Here is an 18470-nt window from a genome sequence, read left to right as displayed (position 1 = left end):
ATATATGTTGACAAAGTGGAAGAATACCTTCCCTGTTTATTGCGGATCAATACCTTATGTATTTTTCTGTTGTGTTAAAGTACTCTAAATAATAAATACACACAACACAGATTTTTCCTTCTGTTACAATCTTCTTGAGCAGCTATTGCAGTTCACTAATTAAAAAAATGTAAAGTAGTCCAGTTCTCTTTTATCTGTTTTCTGATGGATCAGCAGAAGTGAATGCTAGATCTTATCTCATTTCAGCCGTCTTTTTATTAATAATGGTAAATGGATCACATCAGCCTTTATCGTTTCATGACATTGTTTCAGGAATAATGTATTTCATTTTGATTGGGGTAGTTGAGGCTTTTCAGCAGATTTTGCATGAAATATATTTTCATTAGAAATGAAGTCTAAGCAACGTAATCTATATATGCCTAGGCCAAAAGCAGTTAATTTTTTAAAATGTACATGTACAAAGTGTATCAATTTATTTTGAAACTGATACTTCACTCTAGTGTTACATTGTGATAATGGATGATAAACTTATTAAAATATAATAAAACAAAAATCCCATAACTATTTTACTCCGTATAATCTGCATTGGTGCTGTTGCTGTCCTAAAAGGGGAACTTGGCCTTCTTTCTTATTTTTTTTTCCTTTTTCCTTCTCTGCACCTCTATTCCTTTTCTTTCCTGAGCTTTCTTTTATTAAAATCTTTTTTCTTTTTATCTTTTAACTTCGTATTTCCTTAACACTCAAAAAATCTATACAAAAAAAGAGAAAAAACTATGTGAGTAAACCAAAAGAAGTTAAAGACCCAATAACTAGTTATCTGTATAGAACTTTTTTATTTTATTTTAGAGGTTGCTATAAAAGACTGTGTTGTAGATTTGAGAGAGAAGTAAGTCTCCCAACCAACAAACTTATTTTCCTGGAAATCTCCTGAAATAAAGAATTGGGCTAAGCTAGTGTAAATAAAGCTCCAACCTCTAAATATACCTTAAGCCAGTGATGGTGAACCCTTTTCTTACGGCGTACCAAAATTGTGCATCAGTTCCCTGCCCAATTGCACGACCTCTTCCCCAGGCTCCGAAGGCTTTCTTGAAGCCTGAGGAGGGCTTTTTGCCTCCTCAGGCCTCCCCCCGGCCCTCCAGAAGCCAGAAACGGATTGTTCCCAAACTTCCAGTTGGACCATTGGGGCCGGGTTTTTTTGCCCTCCCCAGCCTCCAGAGGCTTTCCTGAAACCTGGAGAAGGCGAAAAACGGCCCCAACCGCCCAACCAGAAGTTCAGAAACAAACTTCTGGTTAGGCAGTTGGGACCCTTTTTCGCTCTCCCCAGCCTCTGGAGGCTTTCCTGAAGCCCGGGGAGGGTGAAAACGGCCTCCCCTGGCTCTCCGGAAATGTGAAAAATCAGCTGGCCGGTGCGCTGGAGCTGACATCTGGCATGCCACCAAATATGGCTCTGCGTGCCACAGGTTCACCATCACGGCCTTAGGCCGTACACATGGCCATACACCTGGAGAATTTAACACATTCTTTAAAGAAATTCTCCTTTCGGTCTAATTGAAAGGAACAGAGACAGAACGGAGAAAATAAAAGGAAACATATCTATGGTATTTTTCCCAAAGCTATAGAACTTAACAAAACTTGTAAAAAAATTATGAATCCAAAGGGTTAGTTGTGGGTCACAGTTGCACTTGATGAAGGTTTTACTGGGAGAAGTTAAAAATGCAGCCAAATATACAATGTATAATTTTAATCTAAAAGGGGGTAAAACAAAAAAACAATGGCAGCTATCATATGCAAATCAGTGAAGCCAATCTGATTTAGGGATCATTACATTTGATTCCTTCCTTAATTTGGTGAGTGCAGAATTTCATTTTTTAATAGGAATAGAGATTAGTGAAAGCCAGAGTGCTAGTGAGACTTTTTGTTAAAAAGAAATAATGCATCTTTTTCTGATGTTAGAGATCTATTATTATAAATCACGTCTTCGGTGCCCATAAGCTATAGTGGTGAAAGAATTGCCTAGTATATATTTATATTAACAAGTCATTGTTAATAAGAGATTAGCTGTATAATAGGATGTACTGTACAATTTAGAACAAATGTGACATCTTGCCTATTGAGACTCCTTGACATGGGATCAGTTCATCAGATGCAATAAGGGCAATTGTTACAGCAAAATATAGGGTTTATTACATTGCTTTTGACCAAACTCTGTGACATCTCTTCTCTGTTTTGCAGGCTGTTGGTGCTTAATCATTTATTGGTCTTAAGTGAGGGGTGATAATTTTCTCTTTGGGAAACTGCTCCTTCCACCACATGCAGCTCTCCCCATGCCCCAGGTGTGTGACTTGCGCCCTACGCAATGTGTGTTTGTCAAACCATGGAGGTGGGGAAGCATGGCAAGAACGCAACCCACACAGGAAGCCGAGGGGTCCTGTTGGAGCCTTTCATCCATCAGGTGGGCGGCCACAGCAGCATGATGCGCTACGATGACCACACTGTATGCAAACCGCTCATAACCAGGGAACAACGCTTTTATGAATCTTTGCCTCCAGAAATGAAGGAATTCACACCGGAGTATAAAGGTAAGCATCCCAAAAAACTTGAAAAAACACCTGAAGATAAAAAAAGGGGAATTTGTATTTGATTCATTTAAAAGAATGACCAGTTTTACAAGGCGTATATTTATTTCATTGAATTTTTTTCCTTTGGTATAAAACTTAAATAAGCATAAAAATTAGTATAAATCAGCTATTTGCTGATAGTTATACTAGCACACTATAGCAAAAACATGCATAATAGGTTGAAGTAGTTTGCTTAATGTTTCTGCTACAAAATTAAAAAATCAGATAATGACTCAATTTTTGGTTGAAAATTATCTTAATGAAAATCTTTATAATGGGTAATATATAAGTTCTGATGAAGATGAATAATAGCTGTATCAAACAACATGTCTGCATTTGTATTAGGAAGTGATGATTAACTGGATCTTTTAAACTAGTGTTATGAATAACTGAATTGTGTCATTCTAGTTAAAATCATAATTTTAACAGGCCTGAATACAGTATTTCAGATCTGGGTAGACATAAAGTCTTCCTTAAATTTTCAGAACATGCATTAATGCAGTGATGGCAATCCTTTTTTGGCTCTCGTGCCAAAAGCGGGGGGAGCGCAAGGGAGTCATGCGCGGGCGTGCCATAGACATAATGCTGCGCGTGCGACCCCCTGCGCAAGACCAGCGATTCTCCCCCCCCCCCGCTTTGGGCGTGGGTTTTTTTGCCCTCTCCAGGCTCCAGAGGCTTTCTAGGAGCCTGGGGAGGACGAAAACAGCCTCTCCTGTCCCATAGGAGACCCTCCGGAGGGCAAAAACTGGACCTACAGACAAACCGGTTTGCTTGTAGGACCAGTTTTTGCTTTCCGGAGCCTTCAGGGAAGCCTCCTAAAAGCCCCTGAAGGCTCCGGAGGACAAAAAACGGCCCTACAGCTAAACTGGAAGTCAGAATTTCTGGTTTGCCCATAGGGCCGGTTTTTCGCTCTCCAGAGGCTCCAGGGCAAAAATGGCCTCAAAAGAAAACTGAAGTCAGCTGGCCAGCTGACAGGACAGCGCCTCGCCTGCCCTAACAAATGGCTCCGCATGCCACCTGTGGCACGCGTTCCATAGGTTCGCCATCATGTCATTCATGTATCACAAATAATTGCTAGTTTCCATTTCTTGAACCAAGGGGGGACCAGAAAAGCTGCTAATCCAATTTATTTAAGTCTTTCAAAAAAAATCAGGACTGATAAATTTAAAACATCAAAAACGAAGCTCCATCTCTGGGTATCACTTACAGGTATAGATGAGACTTTACAGCTACAAGTGTGAAAGCCTAAAAAGGAATGAATGAAAAAACACACAGACATAAATGTCCCAAAAGTGCTTTTTCAAGAGGCAACTTGGACTTCCTGGTTTTTCTTTGAAGATGTTTCGCTTCCCATCCTCTTGAGAGCCGAAGAATCTTCTTGGATGGGAAGGGAAATGTCTTTAAAGAAAAACCAGAAAGTCCAGTTGCCTCTTGAAAAAAGCGCCTTTGGGGCAACTATGACCTGGATGACTGAGACTCTATAGACACACAGACATAGTGGTGAAATTCAATTTTTTTTACTATCAGTTTTGTGGGTGTGGCTTGGTGGCAGGAGAAGGATACTGCAAAATCTCCATTCCCATCTTACTCTGGGGCCAGCCAGAGGTGGTATTTGCCGGTTCTCTGAACTACTCAAAATTTCCACTATCGGTTCTCCAGAACTTTTCAGAACCTGCTGAATTTCACCCCTGCTTCAGACCTTTCTCTTTCTATAGTGCTTCAGATTTTTAAAAATATTCAACATATTACAGCAAATGAGGAAAATAAATGTATCAGAATTCCACATAGCTTTTCCTATTAAAACTGTTGGGAAAATATTTAACAAGGGAAAGGCTTTAAATATTACGTTTGGTGTGCAAGTTATGAGTGTGCCAACAAATGGACAGGGATGACTTATAGAAGGCATTATCTGGGCACAAACTCAGTAATTAATAACAGGAGCTGAATCTATGCTAGATATACTGAAATATTTATTGTACCTTTCATAGAACAGACTCCAAAGTACATTTAGTTGCTCTTACAGTGTATCATTAGTATGTAAATGGCTGCCCTATATTTCCTCTACTCCCGAAAAAGGCACTTACGCCACTTTAGAATTTGAAAGCTGGTCCTTTAAATATATACTCTCAGCCTCATTTTGTTTACTTCTGTAACAAAACTTTAGTTATACAAATTTATTGTTGCATTAGGTGGATCAGTGGTGGCCAATATTTATTGTAGGCAATGTTTATCTGGGTGGAAAAGCAGGATATAAGTTGGATGAGGAGGTTATCCAGTAAATTGATCCCTTCACAAAAAAATCAAATTTGATAATAGTTTCCGCCATCTGGCAGAAATGATTTCACTGCTGTGGAATATACAGGTAGTCGTTGATTTACAACTGGTCACTAAGTGTCTATTCAAAGCTACAACCTACCAGAAAAGGGGGAGTTACAAGCCAAATCGGAAGTTCTGATTTCCCCATCCCCCACTGTGGTCATGTGACCACCCTTCAGGTGCTTGGCAACATGGCTGCGTTTGTGAATGTACTACAGTCAGATGATGGTTTTGCCAAAACCCAGCACTTTGGATTTGGGTAAAACGGTGCAATAGAGAATAGTGGATCCACTTAACAAATGTTGCATTCATTTTATGACCGTTATTTTCACTTAGCAACTGCTACAACCCCCACACCCCCATAAAATTGGATCAGTCTCCATTACGGTCATCACTCGGGTCAGATGCAGAAGACCAGGTCCACATGTGAAAGTTCCGTTTAACTGATTTATTCCTAAAAGTTTATGCACAGCAATCTTCTCAGCTAATGGTCAGCACATGGTTACGGTTAGGTAAGGGTCAATTGCAATCAAGGAGGAGGGCTTAGTTTCTTTTTGAATATGTAATGATTCTAGGCTGATCTTTCTTTCTACTACTCCCCCTGACTCTGCCAGCCCTTCTCTTAACATTTGTAGACCCTCCATCCATCCATCCATCCATCCATCCATCCATCCATCCATCTATCTATCTATCTATCTATCTCTATTCTCTTCAAGCTAAATTGCCCCATTTATGGTACAACAAATGCTTTCTGCAAGGGTAGGCAGAATTTTAGTGTTGGGTTGACTAATTTGATTTGATCCAATTTGACAAATGGGAGCCCAATTCAAAAGATACATGTTTAATACTAAACAATTCTGCAATTTAATTGACAGACCTCAATGGAAATAACATTTCCAAATCAATTGCCTGTTATCCCAGACTTTCAGATCAGTAGAATAATCTAGGGTAGGGATCCCCAAACTCTTCATTCACCAGTCCCTTCAAGAAATTCCAGATTGTTCATTGACATTCCCCCCCCCCAACATGTTTTATTTGTAAATAATTAACTATTTTAACTAATACCCGTAGTATTATGAAAATAATAATCTTTAATTCCCATCAAACAACCACACCCACCTATTCCAAGCTATTGGGAAGATCTAGATAGGTGGATAAAAATGCTAAATCCAGTGTAAGTATATGGATGACTGTGGAGTTCTATAAGGACTCAAATTCTCCAATCTCTCCAACTTTGGGGAGCCCTGGTCTGGGGGAACAAGTCAGACATTTTACTGTGATAATTAAACTACAGTCCTACCTCAGTACTAGATTGCTGCAAAACTTGTTGAATTCGGTATGCAACATGTTTTGAAGCAAAAATCTTGTAAGGTAAATTTGCTGACATTGGCTGCTTTGTGACTTGCTATTACAGTACTTTCAGCCAAAATAAAGGGTCATGTGGTAAGTCACATGGTTTTCTCAGTCCTCGTTGTTTTTAGTACTCATCGCTCCTCCCAGAACAAATTAGCGATGAGTACCAAGATATCATTGTGTGGGGATTAGAAATAGTTAGTGATCTATTGCAACTCATTCAGAGATCTACTGTTATTTTTTTCAACCCATAGCAGCTTTACATAACCCACTGAAAAGAGGAAATGCTTAAATATTTATGGAGAATAGTTTTTTCTTTTTTAAATCTAGAAATACATTATGGCACGAGATATTCAAATTGGAGAGGTTGCTTCTTGCCCCTCTCTTTTTCTTCTTGGTAGTTGTACAAATGGATTTATGAGCCTTGTTTTCATTCTCCAATCTGCTCCTTGGGAAAATCATTAATAGTTTTATTATTTCTAATCTACTAACTTAAAATCTGATGTGATTTTAAGCATGCTTCATGTGGCTGATTTCTGGCAGGTGTAGTGTCTGTCTGCTTTGAGGGAGACAGTGATGGCTACATTAACCTGGTAGCATATCCATATGTGGAGAGTGAAGCCATGGAGCAAGATGATACACCAGAGAGGGACCAGCCACGCCGTAAACACTCCCGCAGGAGCCTCAACAAATCAGGCAGTGGTAGTGAGCATAAGGAGGAGAAAGCAGGGCTCACTTCTGAGACCTTGGAAAGGTACTGGATTGTGTTTTTTTTTGGGGGGGGGGGGTGTTCTGGTTGGTTTCTTTTGCTTTCCTTCTAATGAGTAATTAAGAAATTCCTTTTCTTAAGCATTCTCTTGGATTTCTTTTAAAAATCAAAGATCCATGATAAGAGATTGGCACTGGCTTTCTGGCAAGTACCTCCAAATGCCTTAATACTGTGTTTCCCGGAAAATAAGACCCAGTCTTATAATTTTTTACCACCAAAAAAGACACCAGGTCTTATTTTCGGGGGATGTCTAATTACTGACTCACCTTGCCCCACAGTACTGACTGCCCTGCCCTGCCCTGCCCTGCCCAGCAGGAGCATGCTGCCAGCCTACTTCTGTGGCTGCTTGCCGCCTTTCATGCGTATCACCCCTGGCCTCTGTTTCACCATGAGCTGAGAAATGGATTCCGGATTGGCGCGCGCAGCACCCTCTGGCTTTTGTTTTCCTGTCAGAGGCCTTCTGGAAAGGTCTCTGCAGCTGATAACAGAGCTCAAGATCGATCCGGAGTTCTGTTACCAGCTGCAGAGGCCTTTCTGGAAAAGGCCTCTGATGGCAAAACGGAGGCCAAGGGTGATGCTCGCGTCAATCTGGACCTCGTTTCTTGGCTGCAGAGGCCTTTCCAGAAGGCTTCTGATGGCAAAACGAGGCCAGGGAGGCACCACATGCGTCAATCCGGAGCCCGTTTCTTGGCTGATAGGCCTCTGACAGTGAAATGGAGGCTGGGGGGTAACGCGGGCAAGTGGCGGCAAGGAGCCGCAGAAGAAGTGGGCCTGCAAGGCAGGGCAGGTGTCGGGGGTATGCAAAGCCTGGTAAGTAGGACAGCTCCACAAACACACACACTCATCTCAACCCTAGCTTAATTTTTACCCACGCCCCACCCTATGTTTCCTGGATGGGCGGGTCTTAACTAGGGCTTATTTTGGGGTAGGGCTTATATTGGGTGCACATGTAAAAATCAAGATAGGACCTTCTTTTGGGGTAGGTCGTATTTTCAGGGAAACACAGTACTTACACAAAAAGAATACAATGTTTGGCCAATGTGTTGATGGTGTGGCAGAGAATTATGTCAGAAAAAAAGAATTAAGCTTAGCAACCCAAATGTTATTCTGTGCTGTAACAATTCTTATAAATGATTGCAGAGCTTTTTAATGTCATGCCATATTATATTGTACCAACAGCATCCAGGACACAAAGAGCGTCAAGAGCTTCCATTCAGATGTTCCATTTCAGATGCTAGATGGAAATAGTAGTTTCAGTTCTGAGAAGATCAGCTTTAATCCCTGGAGTTTGCGTTGCCACAAGCAACAACTGAGTCGCATGCGCTCAGAGTCTAAGGAACGAAAGCTCTACAGTATCCTCCGAATGGCAGAATCTGCCATATTATAGTGTTTTACAACATGATCGCTTTTATACAATATCTGTGTGGATTCTAAAACCAAGGGTGTCTGCTTTTGTTCTTCATGTCATGGGTATTGACTATAATGGTGCAAATATGTTCCCTGTGATACTGTTTTCTTCTGGCCATTTCCAGTACTCAGTCATGGATACTCAAATATTAGTTCTGACAGGGAAAATTGACGTTCTTCCTATCTCTTGCACATACAGTACCCTGTTCCTCCTCTGAATTCTTTGGTCTGTCTGAACATATGCTCAGTGATAGAATGTTCTCTAGAAAGCAAGAGGGAAGCCCTACTGTTTCAATAGAAACCAACAGAGAGATAAATTCTCCTTGACCAGAATCTCAGAATTTCTTTTGCTAGAGAATGTGGTGCATCATTTCAAATTTCCCTGTGTGCTTGACTTGAAAATGGGGACCAGACAACATGGGGATGATGCCTCCGAGGAAAAGGCTGCTCGGCAGATGAAGAAGTGTGCCCAGAGCACCTCATCTACACTAGGAGTCAGAGTTTGTGGAATGCAGGTACTGTATTAACCGCAAGCAAAATGTGGCTTGCTGGCCTCTTCCTGTGTATGGAGCATGGGATATTTTTGCCAACTTCTGCAGAAACCTGGAATCTCTTCCTTCCCCACTTTTGAAAAAAGATCCAGCCAGAACAGATTTGGGAAACAGGGCATGCGTGGGAAGGAGAGGATTAAAAAAAAAAGGATTGTATTAACAAAATGCATATCATGTTATTTCTCCCTAAACCAATCACATATTTTTAGATTTGTTTGAAAGCATATGAGCAGATATTGCCCCCACCCCCCCCACCCCCCAAAAAACCTTCAAGCTCTTCTCATCCAAGTTTAACCCTTCAACTCTTTGTGAGGTAAAGGGCAAACCTAAAGAAGGAAACCACTGAACAATGTTCAGATCTCAGTGGAGGAAAAGAATGACAGATTTTAGGCGAACAAGGAGCCGTGGTGCGCAATGGTTAAAATGCAGTATTGCAGGCTAATTCTGCCAACTGCCAGGAGTTCAATCCTGACCAGTTCAAGATTGACTCAGCCTTCCATTCTTCTGAGGTTGGTAAAATGAAGAGCCAGATTGTTGGAGGGCCTTATGTTGACTATGTAAATTGCTTAGGGAGTGCTGTGAATGCTATAAAGTGATATATAAGTCTTAGTGGTATTGCTATTGCTATGTGAATTGTTATGGAATATATCCAGAGATGGTATGCTGTCAGTTCGCACCGGTTCGGGCAAACCAGTAGTGGTGGCGCAAGGCTCCGCCCGCTCACCTTGATGTCATCATGGACCTTCTGCTCATGTGCAGAAGGTTGTGCGCATGCTGAGACATGCTGCGTGCGAGCATAGCGAGCTCATGGGCATGCACGCTCCCTCCACCAAACCAGTAGTGAAGAGAATAGAATACCATTGCTAAATATATCCGTAAGGCATGATATGATTTATTTCCAAATAAATATAGAACTGTATTTTTAAGTGGGGTAGAACAAGGTTCCTCAACCCCCAGGCCAGTCTGCAGCCTGCTGGGAATAGGGCTGTGCAAGAAGCAGACACGCATGGGAAGCTTCATTTGCACATGTGTGGGATTAGGTTGAGATTGTGAATGCATCCCTTCTCCCCATTGCTGCCATGCACTGCCACCGGCACCGCCAATCCTTGCAGCCAAAAGGATTGGGGACCGCTGGGGTAGAGGAATTGCAGAATAATGCAAGGTTTGTGAACTTCCTTAGCTAAATGAGCTCAGTCCTCTTGAATTCTGAGCAACAGAGGCGCCCCAACTGATAAGAGTTTATTTCCCATAAAAGTAATGGGGCTTTCTGGAATAACAGGACTGGCCTGTTAAGACAATCCTTGCTATACTGGGCTAGTAGGGTTGGACATCAGGAAACTGCATTGCGTTTTGCCTCTCAGAATGAAAAGATGTAACATGGATCTAACCTCCTTTTCTAAGCCTGTTCATTCAAAGCACAGGGAATGTGGGTTGGTCAGAGCACGACATCAAAGTGATCTCTGGCTTAGAGGATTTGAGACCATTTTTTTAGCCAGGTATTTTTTTTTATGCCTTACATGCTAGTGCCCCCTGCTGGATGGTGACAAGGTGGGATAATATCTTTGTTGTAAAAAACCTTTTATTGATTTCACGGTCATACTCTGAATTTTCAAGCTGATGTGAATGGCCTGACTTTAAAAGAAATTGTTCCTTCTGTAACTTTTGTTTGATTAATGGCCTTTGTGGGCTGTTTTACTTAGGAATGAGAACGCCCAGGGCAATTAATTTGAAAAGCATTCAACTACCCAGTCAGCAGTTTTCTTCTTAGGCTTTAAAAAAAAAATTCTAGCAGGTTTTTTACTAATTTCAAGAAAGAGATTGAAGGGGTCTTGTTCCTCTGTGGAAACACTAAAGCTTCTACCCTTATCCAAAAACTGCTAGCTTTATGTAGAGGAGACAAACCAACCTGCCTGGAAATACTGTTGGTATATTGTGTTTGATTTAGTGCTCTGGGCTTTTGGGGCTTAGTCTAATGGAGAGGAATGCCCTTAGTAATAATTTAAATTGGCAGAATAGGGCACTTGCTTTTTTCTTATTGGTATAAACTATTTTTTGAATGATTGATCCAATGCTTGTTTCCACTTGCCAGTCCTCATGAATGCTGCCATCTTAAAATACAAACATTTCCTTGACAGGGGCTAGAATATAATAATGGATCAGTAACCTTCCTAAACTGAGGCTATATTTCTAAACTGATGCATGCTTTCTCCTTGTGTTGTAGGTCTATCAATTGAATTCAGGGCACTATTTGTGCAGGAACAAATATTATGGCAGAGGTCTTTCCATTGAGGGTTTTCGCAGTGCCCTTTGCCAATACCTGCACAATGGCATAGAGCTACGAAAGGACCTTTTTGATCCCATCCTCAGCAAATTGCAGAGTCTAAAGGCTGTATTGGAGAGGCAAGCCTCTTATCGGTTCTATTCCAGCTCCTTGCTCATTATTTATGATGGGAAGGATAACCGATGTGAGACATACCTGGAACGCAAAGCAGAGATGCGTCTAAAACAAGTGGACCTCTCCCTCGCTGAATTACAAGATGTCGGCAGCACAGAATCCGTCTCCTTCCAGCCCAAGGTGGATGTACGTATGATTGACTTCGCACACAGCACATTCAAAGGCTTTCGGGATGACCCCACTGTACATGATGGCCCTGATATGGGATATGTGTTTGGACTAGAGAGCCTTATCAACATAATAGGACAAATGAGGGATGAGAATCAGTAGCCTTGGGCTGGACTCTTCAATTTTCTCTCCCAAAGATAGGAAGAGACAGGAGGACCACTATTGGTACAGAGAAAGTGGACTCTTCTGTTTTGAAAATACAATTTGTTTCAATGTATTTGGCAAAGGACTTGATATCCTGGATGATCCTGGCAAAATGGTTTTTGGTTTTCACTATCCAGCCTGAACTCCTTGTGGGAGAAATCAATTCATGGCCCCAACACTGGGCATTTTCTCTAGGGCTTGCTGTTTGTTGTGTATAGCCCTTGTGTATTCCCATTGTCTTTCAGAAATGTGGAAACTGCTCCCCCTCCCCAGAAAAAGATGAGTGAGTGTAGATGTTGGGATTCCAATATTCCACTTCCTTTCAACTTTCCAGTGAGGCACAATAGTTTGAACTTCTCTTCTTCTGTTCAAAATGGGCATTCACATTCAAGCTTTGGGGGCTGATCAATGCACACGATTTACACAGGCCCTACTCTGTTGTTTTTGCCTCTGAGCAGATGTGAAATACTCTTCTAGAGGGAACATATCCTATTTCATTTATCTTCTCCAACCTGGTCATTACCAGATCATCCCAACTGGGGAAATAAATGACCAAAGGGAAACCAGTGCAATGCTTTAATGATTTTGCTTTGCATCATTTTGATGAAGCTTCCAAACTTCCCCAATTTCCTGCAGTTGACTGAAATGATTAATTCCAGGAGTACCTAATCAGATGTCCACAACAGTGGTCTTGATGTCTGTCTTCACAGGACACTAAGGTGGCTAAAAATACTTAAAATACTTTCTGGGATTAATGATGTTTTATCAGGTATGAATTCTTTCCTCTGGTAGACCCAGTAGCCTCTTCTCCAGCCTCAATCATACCTAAACCCTGTGATGCTGAATGGTCCTTTCCCTTTCCTTTCCTTTCCCTTTCAACAGCCTTCCCTGCCAAAATGATACTTTCCACACAGCTTCCATCCACAGTAGTGAAGCACTCAAGAGGCAGTTGATGAGAAGTTGACCGTTTTGTGTTGGAAACTTGTTCCCATTGTGGATGGAAGAAGCTGGCTTTGAAAGATGGCCTTCTGGTAAAGAGCACTACCACCTGTGCTTGTCTTCACCTCAGGGAGCTGGTGTTTGCTGGCCTTATTCCTACAGTTAGTAAATATTTGAATGCAACTAAACCACATTTTGGGGTTCTGTCAAATGGAGTGACATGCCAATAATTTGTAAAATTAAACTTGACAGCATTCTGAATGGAAAGTCACAGTAGAAAATTTGCAGCTCTTGCAAGCAAAAACAGCACCAAGAAGTGTTTTATGGACCATGGAGAATGGTTGCTGTGGTTAAGGCTAGGCCTAGCAGAGATAAATGCACTAGTAGACCTCTTGGAAAATGCACTTTGTGGGAAGGGATTTGCTACCATGGGGAACTGATGTCATGTCATTAATATTGAGGACAGTTATCTTACGACTCTATTGTGGATGTTCTTAAGAAGAACTAGTATTGGACTAAAACTCCTTGTGTAGAATCTGTGCCTCTCTTTGGATGTTTATGGCCTTTATAGATATACCTGCAAGCATTTTTGGGATTTTTTTTCATCAAAGAACTTCTGGTTGAACTTTTTATAGTGCCAATATGGACCCGCAGAAGCAAATTTTGCTGAGGCCATTTGAAAGGCAGGTGAGAGAGTCATCTTGGTGCATTGACCAATTCAGTACTAATCTTAGGTCTTGCTTTTTTCACAAGGCAAATATATTTATGCTAGGAAGAAAGTAATGAAATTCTTCCAGCATTACTCTTTGATTCCTGGATCTTTAAAAAAAAAGTATTTTGTGAGTTACTTCTTGACATTTTGAGATTGTGGCATCATATCTGTGTTCTACTTTAGCTAAACAGTACCTTTAAAACATCTGTAAAAGTTTGAACGGTAGAAGGGAATTTTTATCCCTTCAGCTATTATCAACAAAACTCTATCTAGAAAGTCACTCGGCAGAATTTACTTCCTGTCTAATGATTGCCTCGTTTTAAAACAAACGTGTACAAAATACTTTTGAACCATTCAGATTTTTACACTGCAAGTTCTAGAGCTTGTAAATAGCTTTTTTCCCTTGTTCCAGGTTTTCATAAGACTAATAATTCTTTTTGCTTAATACAGAAGTAAAAAATAGTAAGAATATGTTTTTGTCAGTATTTTAGCATTGTGGTTTGCTTTCAAATAGTGTAACCGCAAAGCACAGTTTTGTTCCACAGCAATAAGCTTTCCAGATTCAAATCTTTAATTTCAAGATAAGCAAAAGGCCTGCTATTGTTTTTGGTGAATATCTTGTATGTTTGAAGATTTTTTTACTGTTAAAGCAACCAATCTCAGAAAATACAGACAGGGTTAGTTTATCATCTTGGGTGCTTATTTAAACACATGCCCTTAATTTGTCTTTTGCAGAGCTTATGTATGAGTGTGTACATATGCTTCTGGGCAGTTTATCAGCCCTAAAATTGCTGGGAGAGCACTGGCAAAACTGTAAGGAAACATTTGTAGGAATTATTAGGAAAAGATCCAAATTGTCAGAACAGGTGAATTCAAATAGACTTCATCATACAAATTAAATTTAAGGCACCTCTTTTGGAATTTGACAAACCCATCTAGTGCAGCCTGGCATTTGCTTTGAATTGAAATAATGTCCGTAGAGTGATAAGGCCTTCTAAAAGGCACCAAAAGATATACAAACAAACCCAAAGGTAGAAAATTAAATATTTGCCTGCATCAACTTTCCTCCATATGCCTTGAGGAATGTAGTAGTTAGTTCAAAAGTGCACATTTCAAATGAAAGGAATATACTGGGTCTCTGGCAAACCCTTCTGGGGCTACACTGTGAAATGGTGTATGGAGCTCTTACACGTAACTGCCAAGTAGATGTTCCCGTGGGTACTGTTTTACATAACATCTGTGGAACTTTGTCCAAGGAAGAATATGTCCCATGGTGAGTAGACCAGAGATGCTTGAATGGACATCCATGGATGGTCCCTTCCTTAAAACAAATGGGATTCAAACTACATAAAAACAAAGTTCTCGTCCTATGTTTTTTCTACAACATGACTTCATCTTTTGCTTTGTTCTGTAGTGTTAATAGGCTAATATAATCAGTAAAGCAAAATACAACATTCAGAGTTGCAGCCCAGCTTTTTTTTTTAACCACAGAGGCCATTGACCATATTGATGGTAATCTGCCACTTCTCTGTAGGTTCTACCTCATGATGGAAGATAGAATAACGCAAAAGAGTAATCAGGATTTTCATGCTATTTAGGGGGGTTGTCACTGAACTGGAAAGCTCTATTGCAGGTGTTGTGTAAGATATCCGAGATAATTTGCAGAAATAAAAACGAAACTCTCAGTGTGACGTTTAGTTGGCTTTAAAGTTGACGTAAAGCAACTTGTCCTTTCCTTCCTGCGGTGAAGCCTGGGCTATTGATATTTCCCTTGTATTTTCTAACTCTTCAGAAAACAGGAGTCTGCTCAATCCAATATTAAAATGCACAGAGGGTCCATGTGAGAGTTTGAACCTACTTGGTAAAGGGGATGCTGATCAGGAGAGCTGTATTCAATAAAGCCATTTTGCATGCATTATATACATCCAAGTCCTCTTTTGAGGACTCCTGTAAATAAACTTTTCAGTCTGTTCCTTCTGGAACAGCAGAGCCTGTTTATTGCCCTTTACGGTTTGCTGATACTTACGTCCAATAGTGATGGCTTTTATAGCAGGATTTTGCACGTACTGTGTAGTTGCCTTCATATAGATGATGAATCAGCTTTTCAGCCTTCCGGAATACATAGCCAGCTCTCTCTCTCTCTCTCTAGCAATACATAGGCACTGTTAGCATACATAGGCACGGTTCTCTTATCTTACTAATAAAGGCCAAATGACAGTTCACCATTCAATTTATTTTATACGGATGGCAGTTATTGCCATGGAAGTGTCTCTTTCTTTCCTCAGCTAAGGTTACTACTCACTGTGCTTTTTATTCATTTTTGATCTTGTTCAGTTAAGTTAGATTGTGCTCTTTCAGTTAGAACAGGTGCGCTTCCCTGACACCTTTTGTAGCCTGGAACTGCTGCATGATCTTTTTGAAAGGTTGGTTCAGATGTTTCCATTTGAGTAACGAGAGAGTTGATTTTGGAGAAACTTCAGTCTGTGATTCCAAAGAAGAGCTCTGTGTCAAGGAGAACATGTTGCATTAGAATTTGACACTCTTTAACCCTGTCTGTTTTTGCACCTTAAGAAAGTTGAAAGGAGAAAACCTTTCCAAGTTTCCCCGCTAAAAGCTGGTAGAGACTGAATGCTTGTTTCGATTTCTGTAGCCTTACCCGCTTTCCGCAGCTACGTTTCCATGGGCATCCTATCCTTCCACAGAGGACCAAATCATAAACTGAATCTGAGTCCAGTTGCCTACCTGCTTGCTCACAGATTGAATTTGTTGGTGTGCTTTAAGAGGCCAAAAAGAAGCTCCCCCTGGGGGGAAGGCACTTTAGCTAGCTAGCTAACATCTACTTTGGGAGCCACACCAGCAGCTTGCTGCAAGACCGTGGAGTGCATCTTGACAATGCAACACATTCTGTGGCTTGGGGGAGATAACATGGAGGTACAATCTGTGGGCGTGAGTTGCCAGTGCAAAGGACCCTGCTTTATTGCTTGCTGGGAAAGGGTCTCAACAGACAGTTTACCTTTCAAGCTTAAAAAGAGAGGCAAGCTTTGTTGCTTTCAGGCTTTTTTTTTTTTTAACTTTGATTGAGGGGAGGGGGAGAAAGGCTCTAGGCTTATGTATTTTCCTTGTTTTACAGTAAGTCTGGAAAGAGTCATTCATCAGGTTCCGGCTTTGGTTGTATTTGTGCTATTACTGCATGCTTATCTCAGGAGCAAACTATTGGGGTTTTTTTTATACTTTGAAAAGTGTAGGTGCAGAATGGTCTCTATGAGAACTGCTTTGAAAGGGAGGAAATGTTACCTACTGTGAGAGCAAGGAGCAGAACTGCACCCTAGGGAGCGGCTCCCACCGAGCCCCCTTTCGACTTGCTTGGGAGGGAGGCTGATCATACTACAGATTTCTAGTATATTTTCCATAGTCTATTTCAGTGCTTTTGGGCATGAGAAATAACAGTATCTTATTCCATTCACTGCACCTTTAGCTCTCCTGTTGTGTATAAAGTTCTACATGTATATAAATAAAATGTGGACATTTATTGAGTGGCTTTTGTCTTTGTGTGGCTATCTCATGTCATCAGGCATAATAAACATAATCACGTCAAGGGTACACACACTCTTCTCTACTATGTTAAAATAAATGTATTGCTCTGCAGAAAATGGATTGAAAAAGGTTTGGAATCACTGCCTGGGAGCCACCTGAGATGATAACACCCTAAGAAATCCGAGGCAGCTCTTACTGTGGTTCAGAATGTACTTTTCTTTTGTACTTTCTGACAGAGTGACTTCTATACCCCCGCAATAGCTCCATGTAACAAAAATTGCTCAAAGGGTGCTCACTTCATACGGTCCCTTGAAGAACATACTTAGAAATGTTTCTTCTTCAAAGCTGTTTAATCAAAATGTGCAGCTCGAAATCTCGTTACCGGAATAACATTTTTAAAATGGATTCTAGAACAATTTCAAAAACAAAACATTGAATTCAGTTTTAAACATACAAGCTTCAATTACAATTTATTGAACAGTTCTGTCTATAATTGTATAGCGTTTTGAATTCAGAAAGGAAAAGGCCTGGGCACGGGTGCTGTCTTCACCTCCTTAACAAAAGCTGCCTCTTCCTCTAGGGTCCCAGGTTGCTGCCTGATCCCCAGGAAAGTATATATTTGAATTAAGAAAGCACCAATAGGTTACACAAAGTACTTTGAAGCAGGTGTAAGCATGTTGCCTCCATCACCTTGCGTGGCTCCTGAGTGAACCCAGGAAAAGGCCCAGTTCTTTAAGGGAGTGTGGACAGATTCAGGGGGTGCACCCATGCCCACTGTAGAGTCCCATTTTGGTTTTGGATCTCAGGTTGCACATTCTCATTTCTGGCCTGACCTTGAATTAATTTTTATTTTATTACAGAATAAAACATTTAAAAAGACAAGTGCCAAGAAAAGAATAAAGAAATGAGAAAAATAGGGGGGGGGGGGGAGACAAAATATAAATATGACTTCAGATCTTTATAGCAGTTATAAATGTATTCAAAGTTTATCTTCGCTAAGGATCTAGAATGACTTTTTATAGTTTAGGCTATTCGGTCATCAAAGCCATGCATCATGTGAAAAAGTAGGTACACTTCTGAGTTCTATTGTTTTTACATATCAGGACATAGTAAAAATCATCTTAGCAATTCTTAAAAGTAGGTAAACATAACCTCAGATGAACAACAACACATGGCAGATCACACCATATTGTAAACTTTTTTGCAAAAAGAAAGCCAAAATTGAGAAGCCATGTGTGAAAAAGTAAGTACACCCTCACTGCTTCCATACATAGGATGAGGCTAGGTAGCAGCAAAGTGCTGCTAATCAAATGCCCTTGAAATGCCCTAAACATCAGCAAGTGTGACTACCTCTATAAAAGCCAAAGTTTTAGGGGTTTTCTGGTCTCCAGCATTGAGGTGTGTGTTAACCCAGTGCCAAAAAGGAAAAACATCAGCAATGATCTTAGAAAAGCAATTGTTGCTGCCCATCAATCTGGGAAGGGAGATAAGGCCATTTCCAAAC

The 18470-nt window shown here is 40.7% G+C and overlaps 1 protein-coding gene across 3 annotated transcripts in view; it reads left to right on the top strand.

Annotated features, from left to right (window-relative positions):
• Positions 1-16964, top strand: part of IP6K1 (inositol hexakisphosphate kinase 1) — a 32543-nt gene extending 15579 nt beyond the window's left edge. For all 3 annotated transcript variants that reach the window (XM_081939780.1, XM_081939779.1, XM_081939781.1), the window contains exons 2-6: positions 2233-2579; positions 6831-7041; positions 8236-8408; positions 8803-8978; positions 11236-16964. In XM_081939780.1, coding sequence (XP_081795906.1) covers positions 2357-2579; positions 6831-7041; positions 8236-8408; positions 8803-8978; positions 11236-11739 — 1287 coding nt within the window. In that variant the 5' untranslated portion in view covers positions 2233-2356 and the 3' untranslated portion in view covers positions 11740-16964. The remainder of the gene's footprint in view (positions 1-2232; positions 2580-6830; positions 7042-8235; positions 8409-8802; positions 8979-11235) is intronic.
• The last annotated feature ends 1506 nt before the right edge of the window (positions 16965-18470 follow it).

This window comes from Natrix helvetica (assembly GCF_964273705.1).
Source record: "Natrix helvetica genome assembly, chromosome: 1".
Classification (NCBI taxonomy): domain Eukaryota; kingdom Metazoa; phylum Chordata; class Lepidosauria; order Squamata; family Natricidae; genus Natrix; species Natrix helvetica.
This window is presented reverse-complemented; position numbering and strand designations above follow the sequence as displayed.